Source organism: Leuresthes tenuis, unplaced genomic scaffold (assembly GCF_036924035.1).
Source record: "Leuresthes tenuis unplaced genomic scaffold, fLeuTen1.0.hap1 SCAF_6, whole genome shotgun sequence".
In the NCBI taxonomy this organism is placed as follows: Eukaryota; Metazoa; Chordata; class Actinopteri; order Atheriniformes; family Atherinopsidae; genus Leuresthes; species Leuresthes tenuis.
In genome coordinates, this window is record NW_027325360.1 from 26,992,957 (window position 1) to 27,009,381 (window position 16,425).

A 16,425-nucleotide genomic window follows, 5' to 3' on the forward strand; every position below is an offset into this window, starting at 1 on the left:
TTAAAATGTTAACAAGTAGAGAGATCTCTTCTGTCTAGTCTGTACCAGGTGACCCTGTGGAGGAATCTCTAAAACTGGATCTTCATCAAAGTGATAAAGAAAGAGAACTGGTCCAGCCAAGGTGGGAAGGTTCATAGCAGGTACTACTTACAGCACCAACAGCAGCTAAAATAATATATCCTGGATTCACTTATCACTGTAAACTAGTAAGGCCACGACCTGCAGAAGTAGGGAAAGATTAGTTACCCACCACCGTTCTCTGAGGCATGAGTCTGACTACAAAGGGGAATTCTCTCAACAGGAGGGGGTTCATCTCAACCTCAGTGAAGAAAACAACGGCTAAAACGAGAACATAGGGTGTGGCTAAAATAAGACAGGGACAGACAGACAGCAGCCGTGGCATCCATTTAAATTACAAGGATTTTGTAGGTTAAAAGGAACCAGCTGTGTATTGTTAATCATTATTCTTATTATAGAATTCCTAATTCTATGGAGTTAAGCACAGATTAATAAAAAACTAAAAGATAATGCATTGAATCACCCTCAGACCCTTGACACAGACTGACCACAGAGATAGCAGGTCCCTCAGGTCCAAAAGACAACTTGTCAACCTATTTTTTGTTGCAGGAATAGATGGGGTGGCTGACATTGACTTATGCTCAATTATTCTATGTAAAGACAACCAAAAGGCCCATGTGTATTCTGAAAAGTACATATGTGAAATGTATGTTAATACAAGATTTCTGAAGAATCGCCGGCGTATCAGTTGGAATTTTGTTATAACGAATAATAGTCCATAGTGATAGTGATCGGAATATATGGCTGGAATGTATACAGCACGACAAAATAACCAATCTAATTGTATTGAATGTGCTAAAGCCAGAATATAAATCGTTGGGTTACTTAACGTAATCCCTGGTTCTTTGATAACAGAGTGAGGTGTCAACGGTGTCAACGTTCTTTTTCTAACCTCGTTCGGTGTTTCACTATGGGAGATATAGACCACTCCCAGAATGCATAATCTCCCGAAGTGACCTGGCTCCTGACCCAGACTGGGATGGCATCAACCAGTTTCTGAAGCACCAGCACTGCGTGAGCCAGAGATGGACCTAAGACATCCAACCTATAGAATCTCACGAAAGTGTGCGGTGAAGCCCAACTCGCCGCCGCACAAATGTCCTCCACCCTAATTCCTTTAAATAGAGCCCATGACGTAGCCATGCTCCTGGTGGAGTGTGCTTTCAAACCTGCAGGCGGCTGCAGCCTGCTGCACCTGTAAACTAGCACTATAGCCTCCACAATCCAACGAGACAGCCTCTGTCGGAACAGAGGCTTCCCTTTGTGGGGCGTGGCCCAAGACACAAACAGCTGATGGGTTCCCCGGAAGCTGGCTGTCCTGTCAACATAGACGCGTAACGCACGCACAGGGCACAGAGCGTTCAATCTGCTCTCCTCCGCTGACCCAAACGGCGGAGGGTGAAAAGCCTTCAACTCCACCGTGGGGCACCTGTAAGCAGATTCCACCACTTTAGGTATGAACGCCGGATTAGGCCGTAAACACACCTTAGACAAGCCTGGCGAAAACTGCAAGCAAGGCGACCGGGTTGGCAGCGCCTGTAAATCACTCACTCGCTTCGCAGTAGTCAAAGCGAGGAGGAAAACGGTCTTGAGTGACAAAAACTTCAGATCCACCCCCTCCAAAGGTTCAAATGGGTGTTGTGAGACAGCGTCTAACACAACAGCCAAGTCCCATAATGGCACCATAGGCCTGGAAACTGGAAGTTTCCGGCGCACTCCGTTCATAAAGCGGCACACTAATGGATGCTGGCCCGCCGGCTTATCCCCCAAGCCCATGTGGCATGCTGAAATGGCACACCTTGATTGTGGAAAAGGCTTTACCCTTTTCCAGCAAGTCTTGGAGAAAACATAGAATGTCTCTCACTGAGCACTGAAATGAGACAATACGTCTGGCCTCACACCACTCCTCAAACACTCGCCACTTACAACTGTACAATGAGCGAGTGGATGAAGCCCTCGCACACTGAATAGTGTCGATCACGTTCTGAGGCAGTCCCACAGAGCCCAAATTCAACCTCTCACGGGCCAGGCCCAGAGAGCCACCTGCTCCGGATGGGGGTGGTAAATCTCCCCCCTGGCCTGAGACAAGAGGTCCCTGCGCAGCGGCAGGGGCCAAGGTTGGCCCGATAGTAATTTAACTATTTCTGCTATCCAGTGTTTGGACGACCACCGTGGGGCTATCAAAATCAGCGACAAGCCCTGATCCCTCACTCTGGTCAGTGTGGGGGAGATAAGGCTGAGAGGAGGAAATGCGTACAGTAGGACGTTTGGCCATGGGTGCGACAGCGCGTCTACACCTGGCTCCTGAAACTTGAACCGGAGCCGCTGCTCTGAATTCCTCGGTCCTCCTCTTTGCCGGAGGAGGGAGAGGTGATGAGGGGTATGGCGCGTCAGGTAGACCACTTCTTCCCACCCCCCGGGGGTTGAGAAGAGCGGCGTTTTGCCGCCGCCTCGGCGAAAGAGTGCTTGCCCCATGGCTTGCTACTCCCCGGTCTCGCATCCCCCTGTCTGCCTCTCGCTGCTGCGGCCGCGGCACACCTGGTCCCTGCCGTCAGTACCTGTCACAGCCACTCTTAATCTCCTCTCCAGGATTTTCACCGGCATGTGGAGCAATGTGCACAAACCTGCGGGTCCGCTGGCGCCGCCTGAGCGTGCTTAGCTCCCATGCACACGATACACGTCGGGTGTGGGTCTTTGCCCGAAATCGTTGCACCACATGATGTGGGGCAACAGCGGGAAGAGCCCTTCCCTTCATTCTGCCCAGCTCCTGTGACGGGGGCTGCGGGGACAGACATGCCGACTGGGGGAGAAATGTGTTACTAGGGGTGAGCCTAGTTTAAAATATATAAAATTATATATTTTAATGTGGTATCTAGTCGGTGCTACGCGTTAACTATGCTCCTGTGGCTAACAAGCTAATGTTAGCACCTGACCGAGCTCGAGTGAACGAAGCTCGGAGCTAGCACAGGACACCCGGTAGGTGAGCACCTGGTGAGCTGTGGGGAAGCTCGCCACAACGCGGTCGCAATCCCACTGGAAGTAACTGTCAGCACAATCCAGAGTCTGTCGGTGCCGCGTTAGGCAACGTTTCCCTTAACGGGACGTCTGATAGCAGTTAAGCTAGCAACCAACCTGACGACCGGATGCACAGAGGGAGCTCTCGTAACTTCTCTGAGGAAGAAAGCGAGAATGGCCCGGGCCGGGCCTGTTTGTCAGAGACAGACGTTGTGTCATTGGAGCTTCCGTAATGGTCTCGCCAGAAGTGATTCCCATAGTGAAACACCGAACGAAGTTAGAAAAAGAACTAGAAATTAAGCAATCACTCTGACCCTACTGATTTCCAATGTGCATTACAATTGTATAATTACTCTTTTGTACCTAACACAGAGCAATGTAAAACTCTCTCTCTGTTGTTCCCAGAAGTTAAGAAAAGAGATGTACTGCCCTCAGCGTTGGCTTATAAGGGTAATTATATATGTTTCATCCACAGGGATACAGGTAAGAATGTGGGTACACTCATGTCAGATAATTGTCAAGAATCCATCAATGTCACTCAGGACGCACGTAACTACTCAGCATCTTTGTTTCGGAACCAGACTTCCATGAGAGCAGACCTCTGGTGGCTGTGTGGGGAGATGAAACTGAGGCGTCCTTCCGCCTAACTGGAGGGCAGCTGCGCAATAGTCCAACTACTGATGCCTTTCCGTCTGTTCCCTGTGGGGGACTTTAAGGCCTTGGGTGAGAAGCTGCAACGTCTCAAGCATTCAACTGTGTCTGGAGGTTCATTTGACAACAGAGTGTACCTGGATAGCATTGGAGTCCCAGATGAATTTAAAGCTAGAAATCAAGTAACTTCAGACTTTGAATCTTTTCTTTTCTGGTGGGCAACAATGAATAACAATGTTTATTGGATAAATTACATCTACAAGACATTGCTGAACAATTAAAATGTTTGGAACTTATTCCTGTTCTTTCATTTCTAACAATACTTCCCCAGATGGCAGCATCACCAAGAGGGACTCGCATCACTCTCTGCAGAGCTGATAGAAAACTCAGGGATCAATGACCCCTTCACTGACATGATGGAGTATGGTTTGGTACACGTGGATGATGGAGACGAGGATACAGATAAAGTTCAAAGTACTTTGAATGACCCCGAGTGAATTCTCAATGATTTGTTAATGATTACTTTTGCGTTCATATGAAAGACCAATGAACATGGGAATTGGACCTATTAAAAGGCAATTCCTGAATGTAGAACATTGGAAAGATGATATGTGGCTTTTTCCTGCTAACATTTGTCCACAGGTTAAATGAACTGCATCAGCAGCTGAACCACTATATGACTCAAAGTCAGGTAACTGACCAGGTTACTGGAATTCTGGAATTCCCATTATGCCAAGATGATGGTGGAACAATCACAAATTGTTATCCACATGTGCACAAAAGGGTGGACTGCGAAGCTAAGCGCTCCACCCCAACTGAATGAAAAGCTGATTTGACATTTATTAACGTTTAACAATCTACAGCCTGCAACCACTGTATGGCTGAATTATATCCTGAAGTGTCCTAAAAGAGGATTAGTTAGGGAATAAGAGGTGGTAAAGACCTCTTCCTGGAAGTGAAGTGCTAGTAACCTCTCCTTCCAAGATAGCTTAGCAGTTCCAGACCCAGCCGGACTGATGTTCAGCCAGAAGCAGACGATTGCAGAGCCAACTGAATAAACTGCATTGTATTATTATTATTATTGTTTGACTATTCCTGATTTTCATTTGTTTTTATTTTTCATTTAATTGTTTTTTTCCATTTAATATCCATTTCATATTATTCATTCATTTCATTTAATCATATTTTCATTTATTATTCATTATTCTTATTTTCATTTCATTCTTTTTTTGTTTGTGTATTCATTTTGTGTTTGCTAATCACACGCCATTCATTAGAATCAACTGTGCGGAGTGCAACCTTTATTACTGAGTGAGTGATTAAGCGGTCGGTCGCCAGGGGGAGAATGGGGCCATAGGAGAATTTTCCCGTAAATACAGCAAATGGATTTTTCACTCCTATCCACTGTGAACAGCAGAAAATTTTCAGTGTTAATGATTCAAAATTATTCAATGTTAATTGTACAAGATGCAGAGTTTTTATGGTGTTTAATCTCTTTTTCCTCATAGCATAAACAGGAGGGAAATGTTAGAAAAATTATGTAGTTATATTATGAGAAAAGCTGCAAGAATAAGAGTTTCTGTGATGGGGGGGGGAGGCCTCCTCCTGTCTTTTGGTTCTCATAATACTATGTAGCAAGCAAAATTGTTTTGACTGTGAACTCGTCTTCCCATAACATTAAATGGTTAGTAATGCCTTTTCCCATAACATTGTGTGGCCAGCAAACATAAACAATATAAATAGCAATAGTACCATTTTGTTAGTGAGACAACTCTGAGCCAGCTTCCTGACAGGTTGTGCGGACTTGTCTCTTTCTTGCAAGAAATAAATGTTTTGTGTTAATTGTATCCAGCGACTCTGAGCCTAATTTTGAGAGAATTTTTCTGACATATGTTGACATGAAATTTTAATTAAATTGTCATTGACTGACACAATTGTTCTCAGTGGAGGTAAAATGAAAATAGAATTATTCAGAGGATAAAGAGCATCACAGATAATTTCATTATAATTCTATAAGTTTCTTGTCTGCTGCTTCATCCCAGGATTTGATTTTACAAACTGTTCCCCAAGACAATAAATCCATGTCATCCCTTTGATATGAATCAAGTGATTTAAAGAGAGCAATGGCAGAAACCATAGTGAGCTGAAGTCCTCAGCAGTCTTTATTAGAGGACCTTTTGAGGGTTGCATGTCAAAGAATATGATCAAGAAAGTACATTAGGGATTCAATACTTTTGCATTGTGTGAAAAGTTCTGCACTTTTTTGGATTCTGCTAGCCTAACATGATCCCAGAGTTATTTAAATCCTTATTCTTAAATTTGTTTTTCACAAAAAAGTTTTCACATCTTTGCAAGTTTATGTAGTGACCTAATGTTTCAGCTTTGAAACGTGATTATCTTTTCATGGCAGAAGGTTTCTTTATGAAGAAGAAATATTACGCTCAGCAACCAAAGAGTACCATTACAGTACAGTTGACAAAAAAAGGCAGAGAAAAGAAATGTTTGTCCAGATCTGAAAAAACAAATGGAACATTTTACACCTTCGCTGCAAGGTGGGGAATAAAGGCCCCTAAAGTGAACAAAGGAACTTCATATTAAGTTTTTGAGCAATATGTCCTCTTACACCAGACATGTTTTCCCTACAACATTTCTTCCTGGCCACCACTGGAGACTTCATCATCACCGCTTCAGAGCATGCGGTTTCCTCAAACAGGAAACACGTACCCAGTAAGTTATGTGAACCGTTGCCAAAGCAGGTGGTAAGCAGCCGACATTTTAGATTAATGTTGGCCATGGAATTGCTTGAAGAGCCTATTTCTGGATCCGTGAGCCATATTACACAGTGTTTGATGCGTTCGATTTACGTGCCATAGGTGCCGTAGCCTCTGTGGTAAGAAAACATCATGACAGATTAATTTGATGGACAGCCTAAGATGGCCGCAAAGGGCCTAATTAATGAAACGCGTCACACAGGTGTGAGCCTCCGCCCCCTCCGCGGTCTGGTCCTCACTCATGTTTTACGTCTAAGGCCGTGTCATAGACTGAAACAAAGCATAAGAGGGGGACAGAATTATTATTTTTATTATTATTTACATCACATGTTAACATGAAGGTGCCAGAGGTAGAATTAATGAGCGATATTCTGAAGCGGCTGACAGGTGAGTCTGCTCTGCCTGTTTACAGCAGCATCGAGAAGTTCAGACGAGGCAGAGACGGTTTATATTTCGTCGCCGAGGACTTCCACGACACTGTTAAAAAAAGAGAACTGGTCAATGCCAAAGAACGACTAAGAGTAAGTTTTATTGGAAGTTATACTGTCTGACTGCTCTACATTTACCTGAGCATATAAATGCAATCCATCTTGGTTTGAAATGTGTGTTCAGCAAGAAGCCTGAGCCTTTTAAAATTATTTATAAATTCCTTTAGTCAAACTTGCGTTTTCAAAAATGAATAGCTAGACTAATGATTATTGCTAGTTATTTGAATGAATTCAGAGGTATTGTTTGTCTGAAACCTTCCTGGACATTTGGTCTACTTTAAGAGTTTAAGAGTAAATGCTGTGTGGAAAACTCGTGCATAACAAGTAAATGTATGGGAGTTCTCCTTTTTACTGTTTGATTTTGCAGTTAAGGGAATGATCTCAAAGAATTTTCATCATTACCTGAAATTTTGGTGTTACATTCTCAGAAATAACCCACACTGATGACGTCACCTGTGCCAAACCTGTGCCTCGTTTCTCTGCAGATCAGGAACTTGAATACCATGTTCTCCCGCTTGAAACGCATGGTGCCACTAATGCGACCGGACCGAAAACCCAGTAAAGTGGACACACTTAAAGCAGCGACTGAATATATTAGACTGCTTCTTGCTGTTTTGCGGGATACTGAAAATGTGAGTGCTACATTCAGAGCGACTATGAGGGACATCTATTGTATCCAAGGACAATGTGGTCAACACTTTTGAAGACCCCCTCCCTCCTATTTTCTAGAATGATGGCAGCGGGACTGATTTTCTAAAGAATGCAATCACTTACAGCCAGACTGAAGGCCTGGGCAATGACCTTTGGAGGATGGACGATGTGAGTGTTTGTCTTTTCTACTGTGCAGTTATGACAGGAAGGTAAGTATTTGGAACTAATCTGTGCTTTTACAGGTAAGTCAACTTAATGTCCAACAGAACTTACCCACATTCAAAGTTCGGTGGTGGGCATCAGGGTAATTATAGGCATCACTTATGTTTCTGTTACATCTGTCTGTAAAATGGCTGAAAGAACATTTAACAGAGGTGGTCTCACCATTTTAATGCCTTATATGTTTAGGGGCTTGGGCTAGAAGCCTGCACTGAGTCATCTGAGTAAGAACCCGTGATATTTTGTCTTATCGGCTGCATTTCACTTGTTAATCTACAGTTCTGCTTTTCAGGCCTGCAACACAAGAAAAATAATGCAGAGGAGAGGGTAGTTTAGGGCTGAAAGTTTATCACAGCAAACTGCTCAACACAGAGGGTCATACTGACCTGAATGGAATCTCCTGTCCTGTGTGTAACATTCACACTTAAAGACAACAGTCTTACACATTGTGTCCAACCTAGGGATGTAACGGTTACCGGCATTACGGTAAAGCACGGTGAAATTTTCCGTGATAAAGATTACCGTTCATGTTTAAATTAATCTCATTATCGCTGTGGATTATCGGGATATGTAATAACAGCCTCATCCAAGCTTCGAGCAGTATCTGTCCTCCTAAAATGCAGCAATGTTTTTGTTTTGTGTCGGCTCCACTGAGCGGAGCCGACACAATGTAAGGCAGCGTAAAATAATGTAAACATGTTCATTAACGTTAGGAAGAACAGACGGTGATATTTATAATAGCAAGTTAAAAATGTGATATTAACAGCGACTTATGCTGTCTGTACTTAGAATAATAAAATAAAACGCTGTGTTAATTTAATTCACTGCTCACAGTCTTGGCCCAACACACAGACACAAGAACACACTCATTTTCTCACACAGGCACTTCTCTCCCTCACACACACACACACACTTCTTATGTATGAACAAAATATGTAAACAAATTTTGTTTACAAATTCCAAAATAAACTCTCTTTCTGTGCCAGTTGTTTGCCCCTTTTTAATGTGAAAGTTTAATTTTGATAAGATTTTGGCTGCAAATGATATGATAAGAAAATCACAAGATTTCATGAAATTATTTCAATGTATTTTTTGTTTTGTTTTTATTCTTAATTGCATTTGTAATGCGATTAAGAATACTGCGATAATATCGTTAACCGTGATAATTTGGTCACTATAATCGATATCAAATTTTCCATATCGTTACATCCCAAGTCCAACCTGTTGTCCAGGTGCCTCGAAAAAGTTCTTTGCATGGTCTGCCTTTGGCAAAGGGGAGTGAAGGGCCTGCATCAGCTGTGTGCTAACAGCTGAGAACCATCCGGCAGGGCTTTGAAGAAGAACTTACCCTTAAAAACCCTTTTGTTTATCCATTTTAGCCTGCCATCCACTGGATTAGGCTACATCCCTTCTTGACCATCACGCTGTGGATACATGTTGTTGTAAGACTGTAAAATAGTGAGACAAAAAGATGCTTCATCGCTCGCTATCCTTAAAGCCGGCACAGCTGTTATGTGTCGTTACAAAGTGGGGAAATCTTTGCTGTTCCAGCCTGAAATGCAAAAATGGACATAGATTCACAATAGCAATTAAGTTGAGACGAACATGAAAAATCTTGTGTTCATGTTTTCTGCAGGGAAATGAGTCAAAGTGGATGAACACTTCTTCTGATGTGGGGTTGTAGATGTATGAAGTAAATGGTTTTTAAACCTTATTGCAGGCTGATAGATGGGGCTTTCTCCCAATGTCTTTTTCTTTCATCTATTTATTCATAATCTTTTGCTGTTGCATCTCTTGCTTTTTAGGAAAACCACAAAAATCAATCTATCTACAACTGGAGCTTCAGTGAATTATTCTTATTTTTCTTTTTTAGCAGAAAGTTTGATTTTTTGTTTGGATTCCGGTTGAATTTCAGTGTTGACAAGATGTCTGGCAAGAAAATGTGTGTGTATCGGATTTTCACGATAAGCTGTTAATTTTACAGCTTTTTTTAAATTGGTCTTACTGCAAATCTGATGAAACTGAGAATATGTCTAAGCATGTCTAAGAGAATAAGCATTTTTACTTTATTGCCTGTTTAAGATGCCTTTAAATTAGAAAGAGGGCAAGAAGTCAGACTCACTGATATTCGTCTTTCAGTTGAGTTGCTTAGTTTCATCTTATGACAAGTGACTAATTTTATTTCAAACTCGTGGACCTAATTATTTGTTTAAAGTATTGAAATTGCAGAAAAGGTGAAGGATATGCCTTCAGTTTAATCCCAGCTGGCTGTCTTAATACAGAAACCAAAGAATGGTGTTTGGAGGGTTTTTAGCAAATGATTGGATCGTGATGCTTTTATGACACTTCTTGTGTTTCCTGATTGAAGGCAAGGATCATTTTACCTATTTAAACCCTAAAACAGAGGAGTGTCTTAAGTGGGTTGCATTTTTCTTCTTGACAGTTGCTGAACATATCAGAGGAGCACTTTGAGAATGGATTCGCCATTCCTCCAGAACCGGTGACTGAGGACGGAGATATGACCAGACTGATGTTACAGCACTGTGTGTTGCCAGCTTACCAGTTCATCATCCAAGTAGCACCCGATCAGGCTTCGGTAACTCATGAACTCACCTAATGTTGTTCCTAATTCTGTGTCCGTCAGCCGCTCTCACAATGATTGCTGGTCAGGGAGCCGATAGGGTGCAGCAATAATGAAGGTAAACCACTGATGTTTGGGCCTCAGTATGTCAGTCAAAGGGGAAAAAGTGGCTCTTGGTCTTGATTCAGGCAGAGGACATGTGCACTTATCATTCCATAGGGTTTAATTAAATTCTGTATTTGATTCAAGGCTGCCAGTTAATTGGTTCGCTCAGGTCTCTATCTTGAAGGTTACTCTATCAACAAAAACTGTATAATTGATCATATTTCCTCATTGATACAAAACAAAAAGCAAATGCCAGTAAAATGAATTCAAGTGGAAGTTTTAAGTGAATTTGAATAAGAAATCGACAACAAACTGAGCTCCATCCTCCCAAAAAAAAGTGTTCCAAGCCGTCTCCTGTGGTGCGGGAAAGGGAAAATATGGGTGTTGACTTTCATTAAAACCAGCCATGCTGGTCTAATGCTGCATAGTTGTTGATTGTGGTCACTTGTCTCTGATCATTTTCGACTCTGCAGGTTTGTCTTTTAAATTTTTCGTTTTCTTTTGTGTTGTTTAGAATAATGCACAGCAGAGGGTTTGAAATAATAGCCACCAGTCAGCCCTAACGTTTTGATTTCACATCTATGAGGAGTTTAGGTGTATGTTTGTCAGGGTTTTTTTCACCTTTTATAAGCTGTAAGCAGCATCTTTCTTTCCATAGGTTAAATGCAGGTAATAAATTATGATTAAGAACTCCTATGGAATTTAAATTGGTTCTCCAATGTTTCCATGTTTAATGAACATTTAGATACAACTCTGAAGTTTGGACAAAAGGCTGATTTTAAAATGTAAAAAATGTTCCCGAACGTTGTGAAGCTGGCTTTTCCTTCATTTGACAGCTTTTGATTCATCCCCCAGGCTTCTACGAACATTTTTGATTTGAGTAAAAATCAGTTAGTTTCTAATCAAAAGTTCAATTGTACAGAATTCAGTTAAAGGATTAGATGAATACAAAAATCTTTTAATGACAACCGGTTCGGCCTTGCCAACAGAGGATGCGGAAGGCTTCATTTACAGTGCTTGAAAGATGAACATTGCTAACAATAGGCAATCAGGCACATGTTTGATTCCAAAAATGATCTGACAGGAATGAACTACAATTACTACGAGCAATCAGCGCAAAGCGTTTGATTGTCTAACATCTGAAACATTCAAACTGTCCTCACAAGTGTCTCATCATCTGATTGGATAATTCAGGGTGAAGAGGTTTAGATCAAGACATGTTTGTGCTTTTTCTTTTTTCCCTTTTCTTCATCAGGGTTCACGTGTGTCATTAAGCTGTTAAGAGAATTGATTTGACACTTAAAAGAAAAATAAACGTTGGATTCAGATGATCAAATCTGTCTGAAAGTGAAATGTTAAAAACTTTAAAGATTTGTCATGAATTGTCTTTCCTCACAGACTTTGTGTTGCTGCTTATTTATGCTATTTATTTACAAGAGATTACAGATTTTTTTTTTTCTCTTTCTGTTTCATCCAACAGATGTCTCAACCTTGCTGAGTGTTGAGAACAGATGGCTTGGACCAACATGGAAAATCTTGCAGTCAAGTATGTAGTCTAAAATAATGTGATGACTGAAATATCAAAACTTTGGATTTGTTTCTTTTTACTTGGGGTTGTGTAAATTATCTCAAAACACACTATCCTGTTCTGTTAGGGGGTCGTAGATAAGTATCCTAATCAATTTTCCCAATCAGAACTGGTAAAAGTGGTAGCACCAGACCCAAATAGAAGCATTTATCATTGAGTGTAGAATTGTTGTTGAGGTTGTGACATGTGACCTGCTGCTGCCAATGCGCTGATGGGCCCAGCACAGTTTTAAGTTCTTATGGCTCGGTTCAAATTGGTTCATGCTGGCACTTTTCAATTTGTAGAAGAAATTTTACTTCCTGCTGACAATAGTTCAGAACATAAGTTTTTCTATAGAAAAAACAGCTTCCTACAAATCTGAAATTAATTGTTACACTGCCCTCTAGTGGTTTAAGTCTGTTACATCAAACATTACTGAGGAGTCTGACCTGTGGTGATACACGGTCTGTTTTAACCTCCCATATTAGTATCTTCCAGTACAACACATAAATGGTGCTCCCTGCAGCTCCAAAATAGCAGATTGCCAGATGCCCTGGTGAGTAGGTCTGTACACAGTAGTAAAGATAACAGGGTTATTTTACTTTGGTCAACTGTATTTATATATTTAGACTCAAATCAGCGATGATTTAAAGTTAAATGGAGAATGAGTTGCTGAGAGTGGAGGCAGAAGGACAACAGGATCACCCTGAAGGACTGTAAATGATACTTGTTGCAAAGAGGGAGGCTGGTTGTTTGCTCACAGGGAGACCCCTGACTCAGTTAACAGAGTGGCTGCCATAGACATTGTTAGTGTGAAGTGGTTTAACATAAACAGGATTTTCCCTTCTTCTCATATTACTTCACCACCTCTATCAACTGCTGTTGTGGTTATTCAGTCACACGGTGTTCCACTTTAAGGGGGCGAGGTTGGTACCAGTGAACCACTCAAACAGCTCTAACGAGATCAAATAACTGTAAACCCAAATAGTCCAGGCAAAGTTGCATTTTATGAGAGACTAATTGTTAAAAAAAGTTACTTTTCATGTATACTTTTACCATGTAAAGTTTTGTTTTGGTAGGAATAAAGGAAAAAATTAAGCCTATTTGGGTGTATTTTGGGCATTTTCGATTAGTGTATGGCTCATTCATGTATTCAAATTCATTTTCAAAGAAACTTGTAATACAAAAAAAATGTACTTTTCATGGGTACTTTCATTGTATAAAATTTCATTTTGATAGGAGTAAAGGAAAAAAATAGCCCCATTGGGGTGTATTGTTGTTTGGCCTTATTGGCACACATTTAACATATTTCCTCAACTAGGATTTCTTAGGACTTTTAGTATGTTGTTCTGGACACCTCATAGAAATGATATAAGCTGAAAAAAAATATTTTACAATTAGTTCTATTTTTGGCTCCAAAATGAGTTACTTTGCCTGGACTATAAACAAATAAGGAATTTAGAAATATATTCCAAGCTAGAAGTAACAGTTGCTGCAACCAGAGGCAGAAAGAAAAGCTGAGTAACGGCTTAAATCCCCCATTATGAGTAGATCTGTCTATAATCTTGTTTATTTCATTAAATTCATGACTTACAGTTGTGTTATTAAGATGTGTAGGACAATATTCGTATAATTTCAGCTGCCACCCAGGCTGTGTTGAATTATCTTGATGGCAAGTAATGATTAAATCTTAGAACATAAGACTTGCAGATCTTAAGTCAACAAGAATAAAAATGTCTAATATTGCTTATGAGAATCAATGCCTAACATACCCATCAGTTTTTAGATGATCTGTTTTATTGACAGAATAAATCTTCAGCTGTCTGCAGGCAGTGGTTTTATACATGCTGCTCTGTTCCCTCAGACACGACGTGCTCAGCATCTCTGGTGTGCAGCATAAATTACTGCGGAAATGCACCTTTTTAGAAGAGAGCCAATGTCTTTAAAGCAGGGACTGAAATTTAAAATCATACGTATGATTAAGAATTTAGCTTTTTGAGTATTTTTTATTTTTTTATTTTTTGATAGCGGCTGGAAGTTGAAAAGGAGTGTTAAGCTGAATATTTTGAGCCTAAGAATGCTCTTGCAGTCTGTTATGTTACTTTAGAGGTTTTTAGAAAATAATTTGTGTAAATATTGACATCTGTTTAATCATTTTGAGAAGCCAAATGACACGTTGCAGCAGTGGAATGTAACCGGTTTACGTACAACAGTAAAGTCCTGCATTTGGGTACCTTTTTGTGTACTTCACATTTATTTAACAGACATTTTTATCTGAAGTGGTGAACACATTTGGTTAAAAAGGGGTTCAGGACTCTTTACATATGAAGTTGGATCAGTCTAGCAACCTACAAATGAAATGTTTCCTTTTTAAATGTTGAATCTTAGTGGGTTTTTTTTTTTTTAATGTTTTTTATTGTGACAAATTGAGTTTTGAAGCTCTTAAAGCTTTTGAATCTGTCTGTGGAAAGTAGTCAACAATTAAAAAGCTGTATTAAGAAAATGGCCTGTTAAGGGTAATGGACAGGCAGTTGCTCTGTCTATTAAAGGGGAACTCCGGTATTTTTAAACCTAGACCTTATTTCTGGCATGAAATACTTTTATCTACTCACCGAGAGCAGTTTGGCAAAAGTCTGCGTCCTTCGGGAGCTTTTTAGATAACTCGCGATCTGTGTATATCCATATAACGGAGTGAACAGGGCAGGGACGATGCAGCCTCTAAATAAGGTATTATCTGTCTTTATTTCACCAATACTTTAAGAAGAATGAATGATCGAACATGTGCTATAGCTCTGTTAGCTCATAGGTGCTGTTATGTGGCTACTTGCGGCTATAGGAGAGCTAACGGAGGGATTCTACACAGGCACTCTACTGAGACCACTTCATCCACACGCCCCCCCTTATTTACCCCTTTCTCTGTGACAGTCGGCTAACTTCACACAGAGTTTGCTACTGCTAGTTTTGTGCAACATGGCAGGATTTATCAGATTTAGACAATGTGAACGACGACTTTGAGTAAGATGGACGTTGAATGAGCTGTGCTGCAGCCGTGTGTGGATGAAGTCGTCCCAGTAGAGGTGTGTGTAGAATTCCCTCTGTTAGCTCTCCTATAGCTATAAATAGCCACATAACAGTAGCTATGTGCTAACACAGCAATAGTACGCGTTCTTTCATTCATTCTTCTTAAAGTATTGGTGAAATAAAGACAGCTAATACCTTATTTAGAGGCTGCATTGTCCCTGCCCTGTTCACTCCATTATATGGATATACGCCTATTGCGAGTTATTTAAATATCTCCCGAAGGACGCCGACTTTTGCCAAACTGTTCTCGGTGAGTTGATAAACGTATTTCATGCTAGAAATAAGGTCTAAGTTTAAAAATATCGGAGTTCCCCTTTAATGGTAAAATACTAACTTTGAACTGTGCTTAATGTAATAAGAGTCACTTTGGGCCATTTTTTTGTACTGTGCTGTTGATACCATGCTTACAGTGTCCTAACTATATTTCAAATGTAAATACTTCAACTTTAATAGCACTTTGATTGCAAGACTGGTTGTGTTGTCCGTGCTTTTATTCCATAAAACCTCTGCATGCTTTCTCTGCTGCCTCTGACTTTGTAGAAGAGGAAACTCCCCTTTTCCTGTAGCTCAGAACACGAGGATGCAACGATCCTGTGGCCCACATGAAAGGCTGCTGAAAGCGAGGACATTGAGCGTATTGGTTAATGTGGTCTTCTCTTCTCACAGCAGGTTCTACATGTCTGAGACTTTAACAAGCCGGGTTCTTCTTAGGTTCCTTTGTTTTGTTTTTGTTCCCAGTAAACACTATTAATGCACAATTTCCCAAACCTTTACAGCAAAAGTATGATGAGCATATTTAGGATAACACCCCACCCATTAATGGAAGATGGGCCAATTGGAAACTGAACTGGAATTCTCTCATCAGAGAACTGACGTTGCTTTTTATTTTCAGGAGCCCACTGCTTCAAAGGGAGGAATCATCTTGGAAGAAAACTGACACAGTTTTTGTCTCCTTTAATATTTATTTTGGAATTCTGACTTTTGTTGATGTGAATTTAACAGCTCTTGTTTTCATTTTGTGATCCTGGAAGCATGTAAATGAAATGTAGAAGACAGTGACAGTTTTTGTAATTCGCTTCATAAAGTGGTTTGTGTTTCTGTCGGAAGTCTCAACGGCTGCCTGTTCATCCGTGTCCACCACTGGAGATGAACCCGGACTTTCATTATGCAAATATGAAATTGATAGCAACTCATGAACTGCATTTTTTTTTTTAAGGA

General features: G+C 40.7%; 1 protein-coding gene and 1 pseudogene across 1 annotated transcript; one reads left to right on the forward strand and one right to left on the reverse strand.

The window, feature by feature from the left end:
* Positions 1–951: 951 nt before the first annotated feature.
* LOC140309255 (uncharacterized) lies at positions 952–2,578 on the reverse strand (annotated as a pseudogene).
* A 4,272-nt stretch (positions 2,579–6,850) lies between these two features.
* figla (folliculogenesis specific bHLH transcription factor) lies at positions 6,851–12,057 on the forward strand. The gene is made up of 5 exons (XM_072387043.1): positions 6,851–7,036; positions 7,489–7,635; positions 7,733–7,822; positions 10,317–10,469; positions 12,040–12,057. The coding sequence occupies exons 1-5, from the start codon at positions 6,851–6,853 to the stop codon at positions 12,055–12,057; spliced, it is 594 nt and encodes a 197-aa protein (XP_072243144.1).
* The last annotated feature ends 4,368 nt before the right edge of the window (positions 12,058–16,425 follow it).

Excerpts from the sequence above, each read along its gene's own strand:
- figla (XM_072387043.1), top strand. The coding sequence starts at position 6,851 with ATGAAGGTGCCAGAGGTAGAATTAATGAGCGATATTCTGAAGCGGCTG. Across the intron at positions 7,037-7,488 it reads ATGCCAAAGAACGACTAAGA|ATCAGGAACTTGAATACCAT; the intron begins GTAAGTTTTATT and ends GTTTCTCTGCAG. Across the intron at positions 7,636-7,732 it reads TTTTGCGGGATACTGAAAAT|AATGATGGCAGCGGGACTGA; the intron begins GTGAGTGCTACA and ends CCTATTTTCTAG.